The 15,329-nt window shown below is 48.2% G+C and overlaps 1 protein-coding gene across 4 annotated transcripts in view; it reads left to right on the plus strand.

Moving 5' to 3' along the window:
- The window catches only part of usp6nl (USP6 N-terminal like), a 34,314-nt gene that overhangs the window by 5,546 nt on the left and 13,439 nt on the right, over positions 1-15,329 (plus strand). Inside the window, exons 3-4 of one of the 4 annotated variants that reach the window (XM_055511198.1) lie at positions 12,683-12,774; positions 14,968-15,041. In XM_055511198.1, the coding sequence (XP_055367173.1) occupies positions 12,720-12,774; positions 14,968-15,041 (129 nt within the window). In that variant the 5' untranslated portion in view covers positions 12,683-12,719. Of the gene's footprint in view, positions 1-444; positions 500-7,783; positions 8,534-12,682; positions 12,775-14,967; positions 15,042-15,329 lie in introns of those variants that run through there. The other 3 variants (XM_055511199.1, XM_029164205.3, XM_029164207.3) reach the window with 3 other exon arrangements.

Raw genomic sequence — 15,329 nt, forward strand, 5'->3', positions numbered from 1 at the left:
TCACCTGCTGCCTGCTTTTATTTTTCCTGGACCCAAATGTGCACAACAGGAAGGAATTCTTTTTATTATTATTATTATTATTATTATTATTATTATTATTATTATTATTATGATTATTATTATTATTATTATTATTATTATTATTATTATTATTATTATTATTATAAGCTTGCTGGCTGTTCAAGCTTAATGAGATGTTCTCTCTTCAGCGCAGATGTAACATGTATTGCTTGTCCAAATAGCGCACTCATTATATCTAGTGATGATGAACCCCAGCTGTTCTGCTGTAGTAGCGCCGAGTGGAAGCACAGGGAATGAGGAAGAGCTGCTGTGAAACGTGCGGTTGCTGTATGTGCGTCAGGGGGGTAATTCCTCTGTCAAGGCTCAGACGAGCGCCGGCTTCAGAGTTAGACGTTTCATTTAAACGAATGTTACTAGCAGTAATACTAGTCGTATCAGATGAACGCAGCCAAAGATTCCATTTACCACAAAAGGAGCGGTAAGTTCAAACTACCTGTCACTTCGTTGTTGGCAACATAAGCGTTCGTCACTGTGGCGTTTGCTTCTTGTTTGTAAATGTGCATAATCAAAATATTGGCCTCCAGTCGCTCCTTTGTGACTGTAATCGTTCCCATCGTACACAAGGTCTGGGCATATTGGCAGACAGCTTATGTGTGTTTGCTTGAGTTCTGCCCTTAAAGTGAAGGCACTGCCCCAGAAGCCTCTTACCAACATATTGTGAAACTAGTTTTTGCTCCTTAAGTTTGTTTTAGGTGTAAATAACCACAGTGCCCTAATTATGAGCCTAACAATGTAGTTCCTGGCGCTACAAGGCACCAGGGTGTGCAGAAATTGACTCCTGCCTCCACTCTGTCCGAATGGCCTTCACCTCCGCCAAGACACACACGCATCACACACACACACACACACACACACACACACACACACACACACACACACACACACACGTCTGTCAGAGACTGATGTCATCGGCAGTGCGCCGGGCACACGGCGTCTGGGTGTGGTCAAGGATAATTATCCCTTTCAAAGCCTCATCTGTGCTCCATCTGCTGGACTCAGTGCAGTTTGCTTTGCCACAGGACACAGGTCTGTACTGCTATACCTTGAGTATATATTAACGCCCAGCGGAGCACGCGGCTTCATCCCCCAGCTCACACAAGCTCAGCACAAACATGTGGGAAACGTTTGTCTGTAGTTTGTGAGGGAGGAGAGTCTTAGTCAACCACATTTTCAAAAGCCGTGGGATCAGCCAATCCCCAATTAGATGTTAATCACACAGGCTGCATGACAGCTAATGGCGCTGATGTCTCCCAGAAGTCCGTGTCATTCTCCACCCAGGGCCTCGCTGCTCCAAATAGCCCCTGGTAGGTGTTCTGACCGAAAATAGCTGTGGTGAAGCAGTTGGGAGCAGGCGCCTTGCTTCCGGTACCACCCGGTGGGTGAGGGGGAAGATGAGTTAGTTCAGTATTTATAAAAATAAATACTGAACTACATGCAGCTCACATGCTTATTCATCAGGAGTGGTTGGAGACGGATAGTGTGAGATAGTGTGAGAGGTGTGAGACACAGTCGCAGTCTGATCTGCAGCACTCACATTAGTGACCCAAAGATTTCGCTTTGGGTCAACCGGCACCGAGGCTGCAGAGAAAACACAAACCTTGAGTGTCATGCAGGAGTTTTTGGAGCTTTTTATGGTTACAGAAAAGGTTGATTCTGAAAATTAGAGGAAATGAGTTGAACCATTCATTTTCTCTCTCGCTTTTGTTTGTTTTCTGTTAAACCCTTGTCCCTGAAGCGGCGATGACACGTCGCTCCACACGGGCTCTGGTTTAGAGTCTTTGGGCCTGGACATCTGTTAGATCAGCGCCTGTATGCTCTGGGGGAAAAAAGCACCTGAGGAACGAGAAGTGTTCAGGTTTGTTGCTGAGCAGGTTTATTATGCTGCTGCGCCTCTTCCTCTTCAAAGAGTCACGTCACATGCTGTGAATTAGAAGCAGAGTAGAGATTAAGGACTGATCCATATTTTATAGCGGATGACCTGCTGTTTTCATTAATGCCACTGTGTCAGATCCACATCTAAGGTCTCCCACAGAAAGGAAATGAGTCACAGGAGACGCGATAAACTCTGTAGTTTTACTGCATTGGTAAAATGCTCGTCAAGTCTCTGCTGTTCTCCCACCGCTCATTTTAGCAAAGCTGCTACGATGACTTTGCTCAGTTTAGTTTAGTCTCTGAAACATGGCCGCTCGCGTAAAAGTTATGCAAATATTTGCATCAAAAGATCGAGAAGCCTTTTGTGAAGACCGTGTCCCAGTTTAAGAGTTTAGCTGAAATGGGTCAACAAGGCTCGTCCTCTTTCAATAATCGCCATGAAATAATGACTTGCTTCGTGTCTTAACTATTTTAATCTATGTTTTGGCATTGAACGAGCTCAGGTCGCGGCGCTGACATTAGTAAAATCTGTCTTTTGAGAAAGTAGAATTACTGTGGCCAACTATCTGAAGCCTCCGTGTGATGAGGCATAGGTGGACACATCAGCACTTTGGGTGCATTTAAGGACTGAAATGTGAGGCTTCAGATTCGCTGCTGAGAAACGAGGGTTTGATTTAGAGTTTCTGCAGAGACTCATCCGACTTCCTCTGAATGTGATATTTTTCTCAGCTGTATCTGTGAAAGTATCTTCTCAAAGAAGAAGACGTGGCCTTGTGAACATTTTGACTGAAAAGCGAGTTATACGTGTTTCTGCACCATCAGAAGTGGTGCCGTCTCCTCTGTCGCCTGCTTCCTGTTTCACTCACGTCTCCTCTGTGTTCCACCTGGCCGGTTCTCGTCTGTGGGCTTTCCACGGTGGCACGTCGGTGGCTGCATTACAGCGCGTACAGTCGGTGGCGTGAAGCCAGTGATGTAGGGGAATGCAGTTAATCCACCTCCCCCTCCCTCCCCTCCCTGGCTGCGCTCTCTGCTCCTTCCTGCAGTGGTGAATGATGCTCGGGTGTCATGCTTGCGCTGCGTTATGTTGACTTATGTGTGTGTTGAGGAGGACGGGTGGGATGGGGCGCTGCAGGAAGGAAGCCTTGGTGGAATATGATTACATCTGCTAGTAAACAGGGCAGCAGGAGGAAGCGGCTCCGCAGGCAGTAACGTTAGAATGTCACAGCCTCGTGTCCGCTGAGTGTCGTTCCCTTCGGGTTTGCATTGGGTGAACGTGGAGGTGACCCTTTCGAACACACCGGAGCCGCTGTGAACCTGAATGTGTTGCTGGACGGGTGGGTTTGTCTTTGCCGTGATCTGCTGCCGGCTGCGGCTCAGGGAGCGTAACAGGGTTAGCCACCCGGTTATTTCCCTGCCCCGGGGCCGGTCCTCACATACTGCTGCGCTTTCATTACGTTCCCCTGCTTTATTATACAGCACAAGTGGAGCCGGGGATTTATAGAAGCCCGGATATATTTGCCCAGTATTTCTAATGTTCTTGACAAAATACCAGGGGGTCAAAATATAAATGAGTTTTCTTTGAGGAGCTTGGGTTTGTCTGAAGCCCGCGGCAGTGAGCTACGGGGATTTATACTGGATTTAAGCTTGGAAGTAGTTTCACCCAATAAACGGGGTTAAACGAACAGCACTAACTTTTTCTTGAGGATGAAACACCTGCAGAAATTAATCATGGCCAAGTAAAAAGCCAGTGTTGCAAACGTGTTGTAGATGTTGTTTTATCTGTAAAGAGATGAAGGTGGATGATTGCAATGTGCCTTTTTCTCGTTTCCTTTCTTCTGCCAGACACAGAAATGATGACGCTTCCTTATCACAAGCTTTTAATGACCTCCTGGTATTTAGTTGCCATGGTGACCTCAGATGTCTTAATGTCTGGACTTCAGTCGGATGCAGACTTGTACCAAACGGCTCCGCTTCGTTCCCCACACATGACGCGTCGCATTGTTGCGGTGCTGATCCAGTCGGAGGATCCACAGCAAACGCCTCAAGCGTTAACAGAGCGTCCTACCTCCCATAGAGCAGTCGCATCTCTCTGAACGACGCGCACCTCATCGACCGATGTCAAGCGGCGAAGCACCTGATCGGCTGTGTGATGAATGGATGCACGTGTGCGTGCGCGTGAGGAGACGGAGGCACCGTGGTGGGTAATAGTCCCACTGGTGCTGCAGTCACCAGGGCCGTGGTGCTGTAGGTCCTCACTGGCCCTGCGTACATTAAGGCCCCGCTTCCGCTGCTGCTTAGCGCGTGTTGTGAGTGGCAGCCCTCATGGCTCTGCACTGGGACTCTGGGTCATGAAGGCCTGGGAGAGCTTGGCTCTGAGGGAGGCCTGACCCTTACTGTGGCGTCACAATCAGACTCGGACTGATTTACTGGTTTGCAGATGGATTAGTGTTCAGATATATTTGGTGCAGGGGAAATTCACTCCTTTATTTTCTGTTTATGCTGCCATTCAGAAAAGACGGAAGTATATTTATTATCTTTAATATAGTTTGTTTAATAATGTTTAGCTTTATTTTTTTAAGTGTATACAGTCTTTAAACAGTTTTTTTTGTGTTTAGTTTAGATGAAAACATTAAAACATTTAATTAAAAACATTTTAAATTTCCATTATTTACATGGCTCCATTATTTACATGGCTCCATTTATTATTGATTTGTTTTACTTAAATGTCAAGCCAAGTCAAACATGACTTAAACGTGATCTTATTTACCCTCAAAATTTCTGTGTATTTTGTTGGAGCCCAAGTGTTTTCATGTGTAGAACAGAAGAGATTTTGGTCAGATGACAGGAAATGAGGCCTGAGTGATGTGAAATGGTTCTGGGTAGAGACAGCTCATCGTGTCATATCGCTGGGTCGCCAAGGCCTCTCCGTGTCGGATGAAATTGACCTCAAGAATGTGTCTCCAAGGACTTCATCGCTCTGTTCTTGCCAACTGTGCTGTGGAAAGGATTCTTCTCCAGCCACATGAAATCACCACTAATGAGTCATATGAGTTTTGTTTACAAATCCCACTTTACAGCTTATGGTTTCAAGCAAAGCCAAATAAACCTCACACAGAAATGCAGCGAATTAAAGATAACCGTCGTGGTTTTACAGCAGGCAAACAGGGAGCTGTGCCCGTCGAAGCGGCGTTGGATTGTCTGGAACGCTTCGCGGCCTGTAGCCGTGATGGACGACCGGTCAACAAGCTTTACACTTGTGACAGGAAATGACACAGGAGGCAAACAGGAAGCACGAGGCAGAGCGGCGCTGTTGTTCCAGCGTGCTCTCTTCCCGTTCGTTGCCGCTCCCTCGCTCGCTGTGCAGCGAGGGGAAGGACGGAGGAAAGGGAGTGAGAGTCCGATGGAGGAGGGCGTTCTGGGGAATCTCCCCATCCACCCGTGTGAAACGGGCCTGGCCTGGTCTGAGCCCTTCAGAATGCTACCTCTGCTTATTTCCACGCTCCAGTGTTGAGTTGAGTTTCATTTCATAAGGAGGTTCAGTCTACTGGAGTCAGACTATTCCTGCTCGTTGTGTCTCACCGTTAGTCTGTGGCAGGTGTGACTGCCACAGGGCACCGAGCATGAATCACTGTGCCAAGCAATCAACACCGAGCCCAATTCAGTCTCCCCTCCACCAGCACACTGCCCTTGAGGCACAAGAGTTCACACCACTGTTATGTCTGTGTGCCGCTCCACCACCAACCTGAAGCAAAGCCTTCACAGCGATGAAGACGAGTGAGAGAGATGGAGGATCGAAGTGAAGTCGGTGCGTGTGGATGCTGTTTAGGACCAGATTTTGATGGCACGTTGTACAGACATTCACCCATTAGTTGGATACACCAGCAGGTTCCAGCCTCCCTCCTCACCTCCTCACCTCCACAGCTGTCGCTGCCCCCCGTGTGCCGTGTCCCTTCTCTACACTGTGCAGGATCGAAGAGCCAGTCGCCACATTGACAGGTTCTTGGTTCCCGGTTTGAGTGAACGCTGCTGCCCCTGAGCTCAACTCTTATCTGGCCTCCGGATTAAAGATGTGATGTATCAGCAAGTGGAGCAGACGTACTGTATCTGTCCGTTCTCAGTCACGGAGGGTCTATTGATCTGTTGGTTCTCTATAACTGGACCTATAGGTGCTGTCGGCAGTAGCCTAAGGGCTTCATCAATAATCTCACGCTAATTTAGCTACAGTGAGAGCAGCTCAATCCATATCTCTGCAGGGGCCCCCGCCGTACTCCTGTTCCTTCACAGACAGGCTGCTCAGCTCCATAGTTCGTCCTCTTTGAAATGCAGATTTTAAAAGCCACCAAAATGTTCCTTTAACACGCTGATCTTTAAGATCGTCTCTTTCTATTTGTCAGTGCTTGTATGAGCAATAAGGTTTGAACTCATTACAGCAGTGGCTGTTTCACCATGTTGTTGAGGTTCAGTTGATTTAATTGACTGCAATTGCAAAAAGCTTCATAGTCCACTGGATCGAGACGAGATTTTTAACATTAAGAAGCCACAAGCTCAAAGGTTGCAGACCTCCCACTGGTGGAAGCATTTGAAAAATTCAGATTTATAAGCAGAAGCATATTTGTAGCACAAACTCGTTTGTGTGAGGGAGAGGCTCCGTTACTATAAAACAGAACCCTGCCTGCTGCTCTTGCTTCACTGCTCCTGTTGAACTGTCCTTGACTGTGTGTGCGTGCGTGTGTGTGTGTGATCTCATCTTGGCAGACAATGTGTGAGATGTGTCACTGCTCAAGGTGGACATTGATTCATTCTACATAGGATATACATGTTATAATATGAATTAAATATATACAATGTGCACATAACAGTGCCTTAGATATCAAAATTTAATTACATCAGCTGCATCATAACATTAAAAATTGTTATGAAATTAAATATTGGGCAGTGGCGCAACCACAGTGGAGAATGAAATTAAACCATGAAGGATATATGAGCTACTGGAAGAATAAATGAACTGATTACAGCAAGATGATGCAGTTAAAGAGGCCGGGAGAAAGTGTGTGGACTGATTAGAGATGCAATAACAGATAGAGTCGAGAGTGCATGAGATATGAGATGTAGAGATGACTGAAGCAAAGATGTCCTTACAGCTAATGAGTGAGAGGGACAGTTACCAAACATCATTAGGGTGTGTGTCATCAAATCCAATTTAATAAACGGTTTGCAGACTTGGTTGCATGGCTGAAAACGTTTAGTCTTTACAATCCCTCAGTACTGAACCAGGCCCAAATAGTATCATGCTATGGTAAAGATAGTGAGCTTAGGACAGGTCCCTGAGGGATCTCACAAAATAAAATACTTTGTGCTGAATAGCGTTCTCTCTTTGTGGGCAACCAGTTGCAACACTTCACTGTTTAATATTAGACAAATTGTAAAGCAGGGATAGTTTCATTCATTGCGCCAAAAGCAGTGGAGACGCTGCTTTAACTCATTCACGGAACCTGCTCCCTGATAACGTGGCCATTCTGGCAGTTTGAATAGCTCGCCTCAAACTACAAGCGACATTTCAGCCTCGCGTTTCATGGGTAATTTTCTGCCCGTCTCGAAAATAGAAGTCATTTATAAAAATCTTCATCACACTACCAGACGCGCCGAGAAAGTGGAGGGAAATGTGAGAGGGCATGACTGGATACAAATACACATCCTTGAATGTGCACGATGGGAACAGGGGCGGGTGACGGAGGCGAAAAGCAACACAATGAGGAGAGGAGAGAGGGAGGAGTGCAGGAGAGCTGAGGGAGGGACAGCGATGCTGTGGGTAAGTGAGTGGAAGCGTGAAGTGATGGATGTTGGGAGAGGACAGCGAGTGGAGCAGCCGCCGTAACCGGGGGAGGAGAGGGCGTCGGGAGCGGGAGAACGGGAGTAAGAGAGGTGGCAAACGAGCGCCGCCGCCAGCGGTCAGCTGTGCCAGGTGGCTCCTCTGTCTGCAGCCACAGGAGCACCGGGGAGAGCGCCGTGCGCTGCCTTCATGCTGCCGACGGCCGAATGAGTGGGAGCACTCCAGCCGAGCGGGAGTCGGCGCTGCCAGCAGACGTCCTCCACCACTTCCAGCAGATGTCAGGCTGTTTGATGTAGCGCAGAGCATCAAGTGAAGCGTCCGTCTGCACGCTGGCTGCTGCCGGGAGTCTGAGCCTGGATGCCAGCTGTTAGAAAGGCAGAAGTCTGAGTGCCTGAAGATGCTGACGGAGGAGATGCTTTCAACAAAAGGTGGTTTTTGAACTACTGGAGAAGAGGCCGGCTCTCACCCAACACCCTCACCCCCGCCCCCCAGATCGCGCTTAAATCGCTGTTTATGCAAGACTCTGGAATCGGGATCGCCCGGGCGCTGGGAGCCGTGATGTGGATGACGGGGAGGAGTTGTGACAGTGAGTCAGGGAGCAGTGAGGTTGTGGAGGGTGAGAGGGCGAGTACGGGCGGCCCCTGCCCCGCGCCTCCGGCCACCGCCGCCTCCCCGTGAGGATGCAGGTCCTACAGATCGTCAAGGAGCTGGTGTCGCCGTCCAGACGCAGGGCAGCGGGCAGGTTTGGAGGTGTGTGCGGTGTCAGACGTGATTACCAGTTGATAACCTGCTAGCTCACTCACTGCTTTGTTGCAGAGCGGGAGTGTAGAAGAATTATGCAAATGTTTGCAGTTGAACCGTTTTCTTAAAACTGGTCCGCGAGTTTGAAGATCAGTGCGTCTGTCGGGTCTGTGACGACGCAGCCCTTGAAACTCTCTTTTTATTGAATGTCATGGGGGACGAGGTTAAACATCTTGCTGTGTGTGTGGCTTTGCTCTGAACATGAGGGACATTTCCCCTGGAGCTGCTGCTGTAATAGCTCTGTTGCTGTGGGACACTCGTGTGCGTCCTGCAGCTGTATTTCTCTGGTGTGCAATGAATAATGGAGCGTGGCGCTCGGGGTAATGGGACCGGTGTGAACTCAGGCACCCCGTCCCGCCTCCTGGTTGGATCAGCTTTTATACACGCCGAAACTTAGAGCCGTATCCACCGTTGTGATGTATTTGTTGTAGTCGGGTTTATGGGGGATTTATCAGCAAAATGTCTTATGTTAGTGATTTGTGTGATTTCTTCCTCAGCGCCCTGATGTTGTGTCAGGTCTGGCATCCTGTTGATGATCAATAAAAGCAGACGACTGTACCTGCTCTAACAGCTGAGGCGCATATTGCCTTTATTTTGGTAGAGAGTTTGCTTCCTGACAGCTGGCTTTGATAGCAGCGGTAATTTATCAGCTCACCCCACTTCTGCACCCACGGAGGACTAATTAAGCCACACAAGCAGGCCCCGCGCCTTGGGTTCTGCCGGGGAGGTAGTGTTTTGGATAAAATTTGCTTTTGTCCCAAATCTCTGCTGTTGAATAAAACATGCAGGCAGATTCTAATACTCAGACTTGCAGGTGTGTTTATGTTTGGGCAGTGAACAAGGTCAAATTGCTTTCAGCTTCATTAGAGGGGGAACTGGAAAACCTGCGTAACCTCTTAAACAGGTCGTCAGTATTCCTCATGATAGAGTCAGTCTCATAGGTGGCCCCCAAGGCTCTGGTCAAGGGAGACTGTGATTCATTATTAGTGACAGATCTGTCACAGCGACCAGACGATCACACTTCACAAATCACATCACCTCCTATAATTGCTCAGGTGACGTAGGGCTCATTTTGCTCCAGCTCCTTCGTGTGCAGGTTAAGCAACACAAACTGTCTGGCCCGATTTAATGTGATCGTTCAATGGATTTTTCCAAATCTCCCACTATAATCTTACAGAAAAACACAGTAAAATATATAATTAAACAATGAACGTAGCTGATAATCCAATAATTGCCAAAAATGTGTGAACCACTGAATTAATGATTTTCATGCTACAAGTGGAACGAAGCTCGCCTCCAGCTGCTAATGCTGCTTTTAGACACCGTTGTGAGCCGGTATTACGCTTGATGACAGGAGTGTGAAAGTAACTGCGAAGCAGGCGAGTGTGTGTAATCAGCTCTAAACACACCTGATGAGCAGGGAGCGGTGCAGAGATTCTCTGCTGTTTCATCGGCGCTTTCCGTCCGGCTGTCATTTTTATCTCTGCGGAGGAATTTACCTTGGCCCTGCTCAAATCGCGGATCGATGCAGGCAGATTTAGCGATGGCCTCCAGCAGATACAGGACACGCACACACGTCCATAAATTCACCCGCCGAGGTGATGACTGGGTTTAATCCAGGGAGCCAGATGACGTTGGAGTGGGTTCAGTGTTGGGTTCGCTGAGGTGGAAGCCGGGCCCGTGTGTGAGAGGATGATTGGTGTTAGAGCTCATCAGGTCTGTGGATGCAGCTGCTGAAGGTTCGTGTCTGTGGGTGTGTTTGACTGCAGTGGCCTGTAGCAGCCCTGCGGCCTGAGCCCAGTCACATGCTTGAATTGTCCTGGGGCTTCATTATTGCTTCACCTCTGCTGTCTGTGCTTTCTGGGACGAATGCATTTAGGTTCATCCAGTTTAGGGGTTTAACTTTAAACTGAAACCTGTCTGTAGTGAGTTGAATTTAGAAGCAGTCTAAAGCAAAACTCTGCATCCCTCCCTATTTCATACTTGCATTTTTCTCTCCTGCGTCACATAATCGCGCGACTAGAGGAAAAGAGGATCGCTCATATTTTCAGAGCGACCCTTCGCGTGGAACCGGGACTGCTCTCCGCTGCATACCAGCCGTCTGTGAGCATGACGTGGGCGCGCAGCCTCCCACGGCGTGCGACGAGGAGCCACATGCCGGCGAGTGGACAGGGATCCGCACACAGCGGAGGTCAGCGGGCGCTGGGCTCGCGCTGCCGTCGGAGCCTCCTCAGCGCTAATCTGTCCTCCCAGAGGGCAGAGCTGCTGCCGCTTTAATCTCAAAGTGCTTTTCTCTTCGCTGGCTTCACGTTGGGCCGCTTTTACTGTGTATATTACAGTGCTCGTGTCAGATTTACTAGGGCATATTGACCCCCTGCTCGCTGCTTCACACCTAGTCTTATTAAATTATGCATCAAATGACTGTCTATGGCCCCTCAGACAGCATTATCGAGTCCAGGCTGATGTGATGGAGGCTCCTCGCTGATTGCAGATACATAAACGTCTCCCAAAGGCCGCAAGGAATTAATTCAATCTTTGTTGTTTGTTGTTTGTGGAGATGCTTTTGCACACTTGCAATGATTAGAGTGGTAATAATACTATATTGTGAGACAGCAGCAGAACAACTGGCCCTTTATTAAATCATATAGATTATGATCCTGAGCAGCACCTAAATCCAGCTTTGCAGTTTGTGGTGGCAGATGTGCAGAAAAGCAAACTCTCTGATACTTTCTTATGAACTGAAGCTGCTCCTATGCACAGTTGTTTTGTCTCTATCACCTGCCCAGACTTGTCCCATCATGATAATAACTGGTGACGGTGCTGGTTCCCATTCACCACTGTGACAGCAGCTCCTGTAAAGTGGTGCTGCAGGTTATTCGGTGCAGTAGGCTGCACTGGGTCAAACCTGTTCCCTGTGCTCACTTTCAAATCTGCATATAGTGAGGAGGAAACACTTTGTACCCGAAACGTGTCAGTGCTTCCTTTGTGCTTTAAAACTCAGCTTCCACTTCCTCATCGTGCATGCGTCCAACCAAATATGTTTTCCACCAGTGGATGAAGAATGATTAGCTCAGCTTGTGGGGACAGAGTCTGTAAATGAGTCTACTTCATCAGGGGTTGAGCTGACAGCAGTGACGTTGTAGCTCAAAGGACAGGACTTCGACTCCAGTGAGGGAGTAAAGCAGCAGTCATGCAGGTGATGATGGGCTGATGACTTGATCAACCTGTATGTGGCTCTTCCTCTGATCTGTGGTGCATAAAGCGTCCTGCACGCCTTTGAAAGCATCCATCCAAGGCCATTTCAGTCCGAAGGAGATTTCAGCCTCATGGCCTGAAACTGGTCAATTTTGACTCACCAAAGATCCCATGGTTTAAAAGCCTCCGCGCTGCACTTTAGTGGACTTCCACAAAATGGAGACGACGTTTGACGAAGGCAGTAAACCCGCGTTCACTCGCGTTCCTCAGCGACCCTGGGGCTTTGAACGCGATAGCAGCACTTGACTCTAATCTGTCCGTCGTCCTCCTCACAAACTGATATTTCCTGTGCTGATGCAGTTTGCAGATAAAACAAGGGAACGTCCTTCTTCCCTGCCGCCTGTTGCTGCTTTTCTCTCGCCACATCACAGACCGCTTCATGGTACATCACGTCCATCACGTAATGAAGTTTTAATGGAAGTCGTTTGTCATCGATCTGTCATCTTCAGCGCCTCGTCTCCCGGCTCCAAGTACAACAGAGACGTTCTCCATCCAGTTCATGGCAATGGGGTTCATTTAATGACAGATGAATGTTAACAAGTGACTCAGAATCAGATAAAAAGCCACGTTTTATTCTGCGATCTTCCACAGATCTGTCCTGAAAGGCATCCGCTGTGTCCGCTCCCCCTCCGTCCCCCCGGCGCTGAAAGGCTCCTGTTGTTGTGTTTGGGTGGGGAATGTTGTGAGTGGGACTGGCTCGCTCCTGAAGTTCACCGTCCGTCTCGCTGTCACTCTTGAGTCTCGTGTCGTGGCTGCAGCGTCTCTGATCTCACTTCTCTGTGCTCGTCTCTCCCGTTTCCTCCCTGCGTGTCCGTGAACGGTGACCGTGATGGGATGAGGTAGTTTGCCTTTTGCTCTGGACCCGGTTGACCTGTGACCGATGCGGACTAAGGCTCCGTCTCCGTTGGAGAATCCGCTGGACGGTTTGACCCGAGGTAAAACATGAATAGACAGACTCCAGTTCCACTCTCTATACGTTATAGTTGATTTGTTACACTAGAATGAAAAGCCGAGCATTGGAGGCCGCAGCTTCAGTCGCTATGGAAACCTGCCTGTTAGCATTTAGCCCTAGCATTTAATGATCCAGGTGTGGAATGTCTCTAACCCAGTTTTAGGTTGTCTGCAACATAAGGCGCATCAGTCTCCATCATGGTCAGATGCAGGACAGACAGCGCGTCGGTGACAGGAAGCCTGTGATTACTGGGTGTGAGCGTCGGGCAGAGGTTGCATCATGCACACGGTCGGGTTCAGGTTGGACATGCAGCGTAATAACAGTTTGTCTGACGCCTTCATCAGGTTGTGGTTGAATGGACGTCATGTGTTATTTAAAGGGTGTGATAATCACAATAACAACCTCATTTATGAAGCACCTCAGGTGATGCAGCTGGGTACAAAAAATTTTTGAGCATACAAAAATATACTTAAGTACTAAAAATAAATACAGAGCGATGCTGGTGTCTTAACCTAGTCATCGGTTCGTAACAACTCAATTCTATATCTCAAAACGCTAATTTGTCCAGATAAATAAATATTTAAACATGAAGACAATATTGACGTGGTTGATTATGATTATTATTCCCCTTCCAGAGGGAAGTGTGGAGCTGTAACGAGCAATGAGCCGTTACCATGAAGAACAAAAGGAGCTCATTAGAGCAGCCAGAGGCGACAGGCTGTGATTATTCCTGTCATGTTGTTCATCGTCAGTGCTGAAGATGAGGAAGGTGGGAGACGATTCTCACTAAAGGGTTAAATTCAAATCTAATTAATAAAAAAATTAAAACTTTCAAAGCTCCCAGTCGATATTGGAGTGATATTAATGCAGCCACAGTGTGTGGCATTTCCCATTAACAGAGCTCTGAATGTGCGATCGCAGGTTTTCACTTTCCTGAGATGTGATAAATCTCTCTTGGCTCTAACGCCGCTAGACACAAATAAAACCTCATCATCAGCTTCTTGACAGTAACCGCGTTCACTCCACCTGGCGAGTGGTGGAATTGCCCCCAACTTCCTGAAAGCTTCGTCCGCAGCCGTGGTTCCACACGAGCTCCTGTGTGACGTGAATGCGGTGGCGCGCGGTCAGACTCCAGTGCCGGCCTGATCCGTGAAGCACTGTGGAACACTAACACGGCTCCGAATGAAGGCAGAGCTTCGTTTCCTCTCCCACTACGGGAACCACAGGGTCTCCAGCGCTGGAATTCCCCGCAGATAAAGGCTTTACTGTACTGGTTTATTTGCCCTGCACGGCCCTGCCAGCGCCTCGTCCCGCTGTGTGAGCACTCAACAGGCCACGGCCACAGCTCACCATCCTGTCATAAAACGGCAGCCGGCTCAATAAGAAGCACGTTTGTTTAGTGTTTTTTTTTTTTATTATTCCAGTTGAGCTGTTCCTCCCTTCAAACACCAGAGACACTGGGAGGAAGTTGGAGAATGACTGGAGTCAAAAACGTCCTGTAAAGGGTCAAACGAATGAAACAGCAGATAGAAAGAAACAGTCATTAAATGATTCAGAACTTTGTTATTCCAAACATTCATTGTAGAGATGGGGCTAAATGTATTCATACTGAATCCGTGTCTGCACAACATGATCACAAATAATTCATTAATCCAGGAAGTTTTGCTCATTCATCTATACGTCACACAGCTGCTCATCAGGCTGCTTCACAAACGCCCTGTATGTGCTGAGGTTGAGCTCACACTTGAATATCAGCTGGTTTATTACTTTCTCCAAGGAGTGTGAGTGTGTGGGCGTGGGTGTGTGTGTGTGGAGGCACACAAGGCAGCTCTGTGATGACAGCATCATCAGCTGTGTGGGCTATGACCTCATCGCTACTGTTGAATGCACTGTTGCAGAAGATCAACAAATCTGCTTTGTTTGTCTTTATCTTGTTGGTGAAGCTAACGATTAAACCCCATTCATGTGTCTTAAACTGTGTTAATGTGAATTACCTGCATGAGGCATAAATAAACATCAGGACGCAGAGTCAAGCGCACCGTGACAAGGACAAGCTTTAACTCTGATAAACGTTCAAGGAGAAAAGGAGCAAAGTCAGCTTCTCTTTGTGTCCCATCGCTGCTTGCAGCTGCACGCTGTGACTCTAACGCCGCCTGTGCTTCTGTTTGCTCTCCAGCGTCTGACACCGAGCAGGATGCAGCGGTGAAACTCGACCAGGAGCGCGCTGAGATCGTCTCCAAATATGACAAGGTACCGTAGCACCCCCTCCAGCCGCCGGGTCCCCCACGGCCCTCCATCACGAGCCTGTCGCTGCTGTTGTTGCTGTTGTGGGCATCCACCGCCAGTCACTGGCGCTGAAACGCTACCAAGCTTCATAACAGCGTGGTGAGATGTTTGCCTGTAAACCACCGGGTTACTGCCCATAAAACACTGTAATAACAGTGTGTGGTGCAGCTGTGTGTTGAAAGGTTTTTATGAATTCACCCGGAGCCAAACGGCTTCACTTACTGCACACGCTCAGCTGAAGATCATGGAAAT

This window comes from Betta splendens, chromosome 9 (genome assembly GCF_900634795.4).
Source record: "Betta splendens chromosome 9, fBetSpl5.4, whole genome shotgun sequence".
Lineage (NCBI taxonomy): Eukaryota > Metazoa > Chordata > Actinopteri > Anabantiformes > Osphronemidae > Betta > Betta splendens.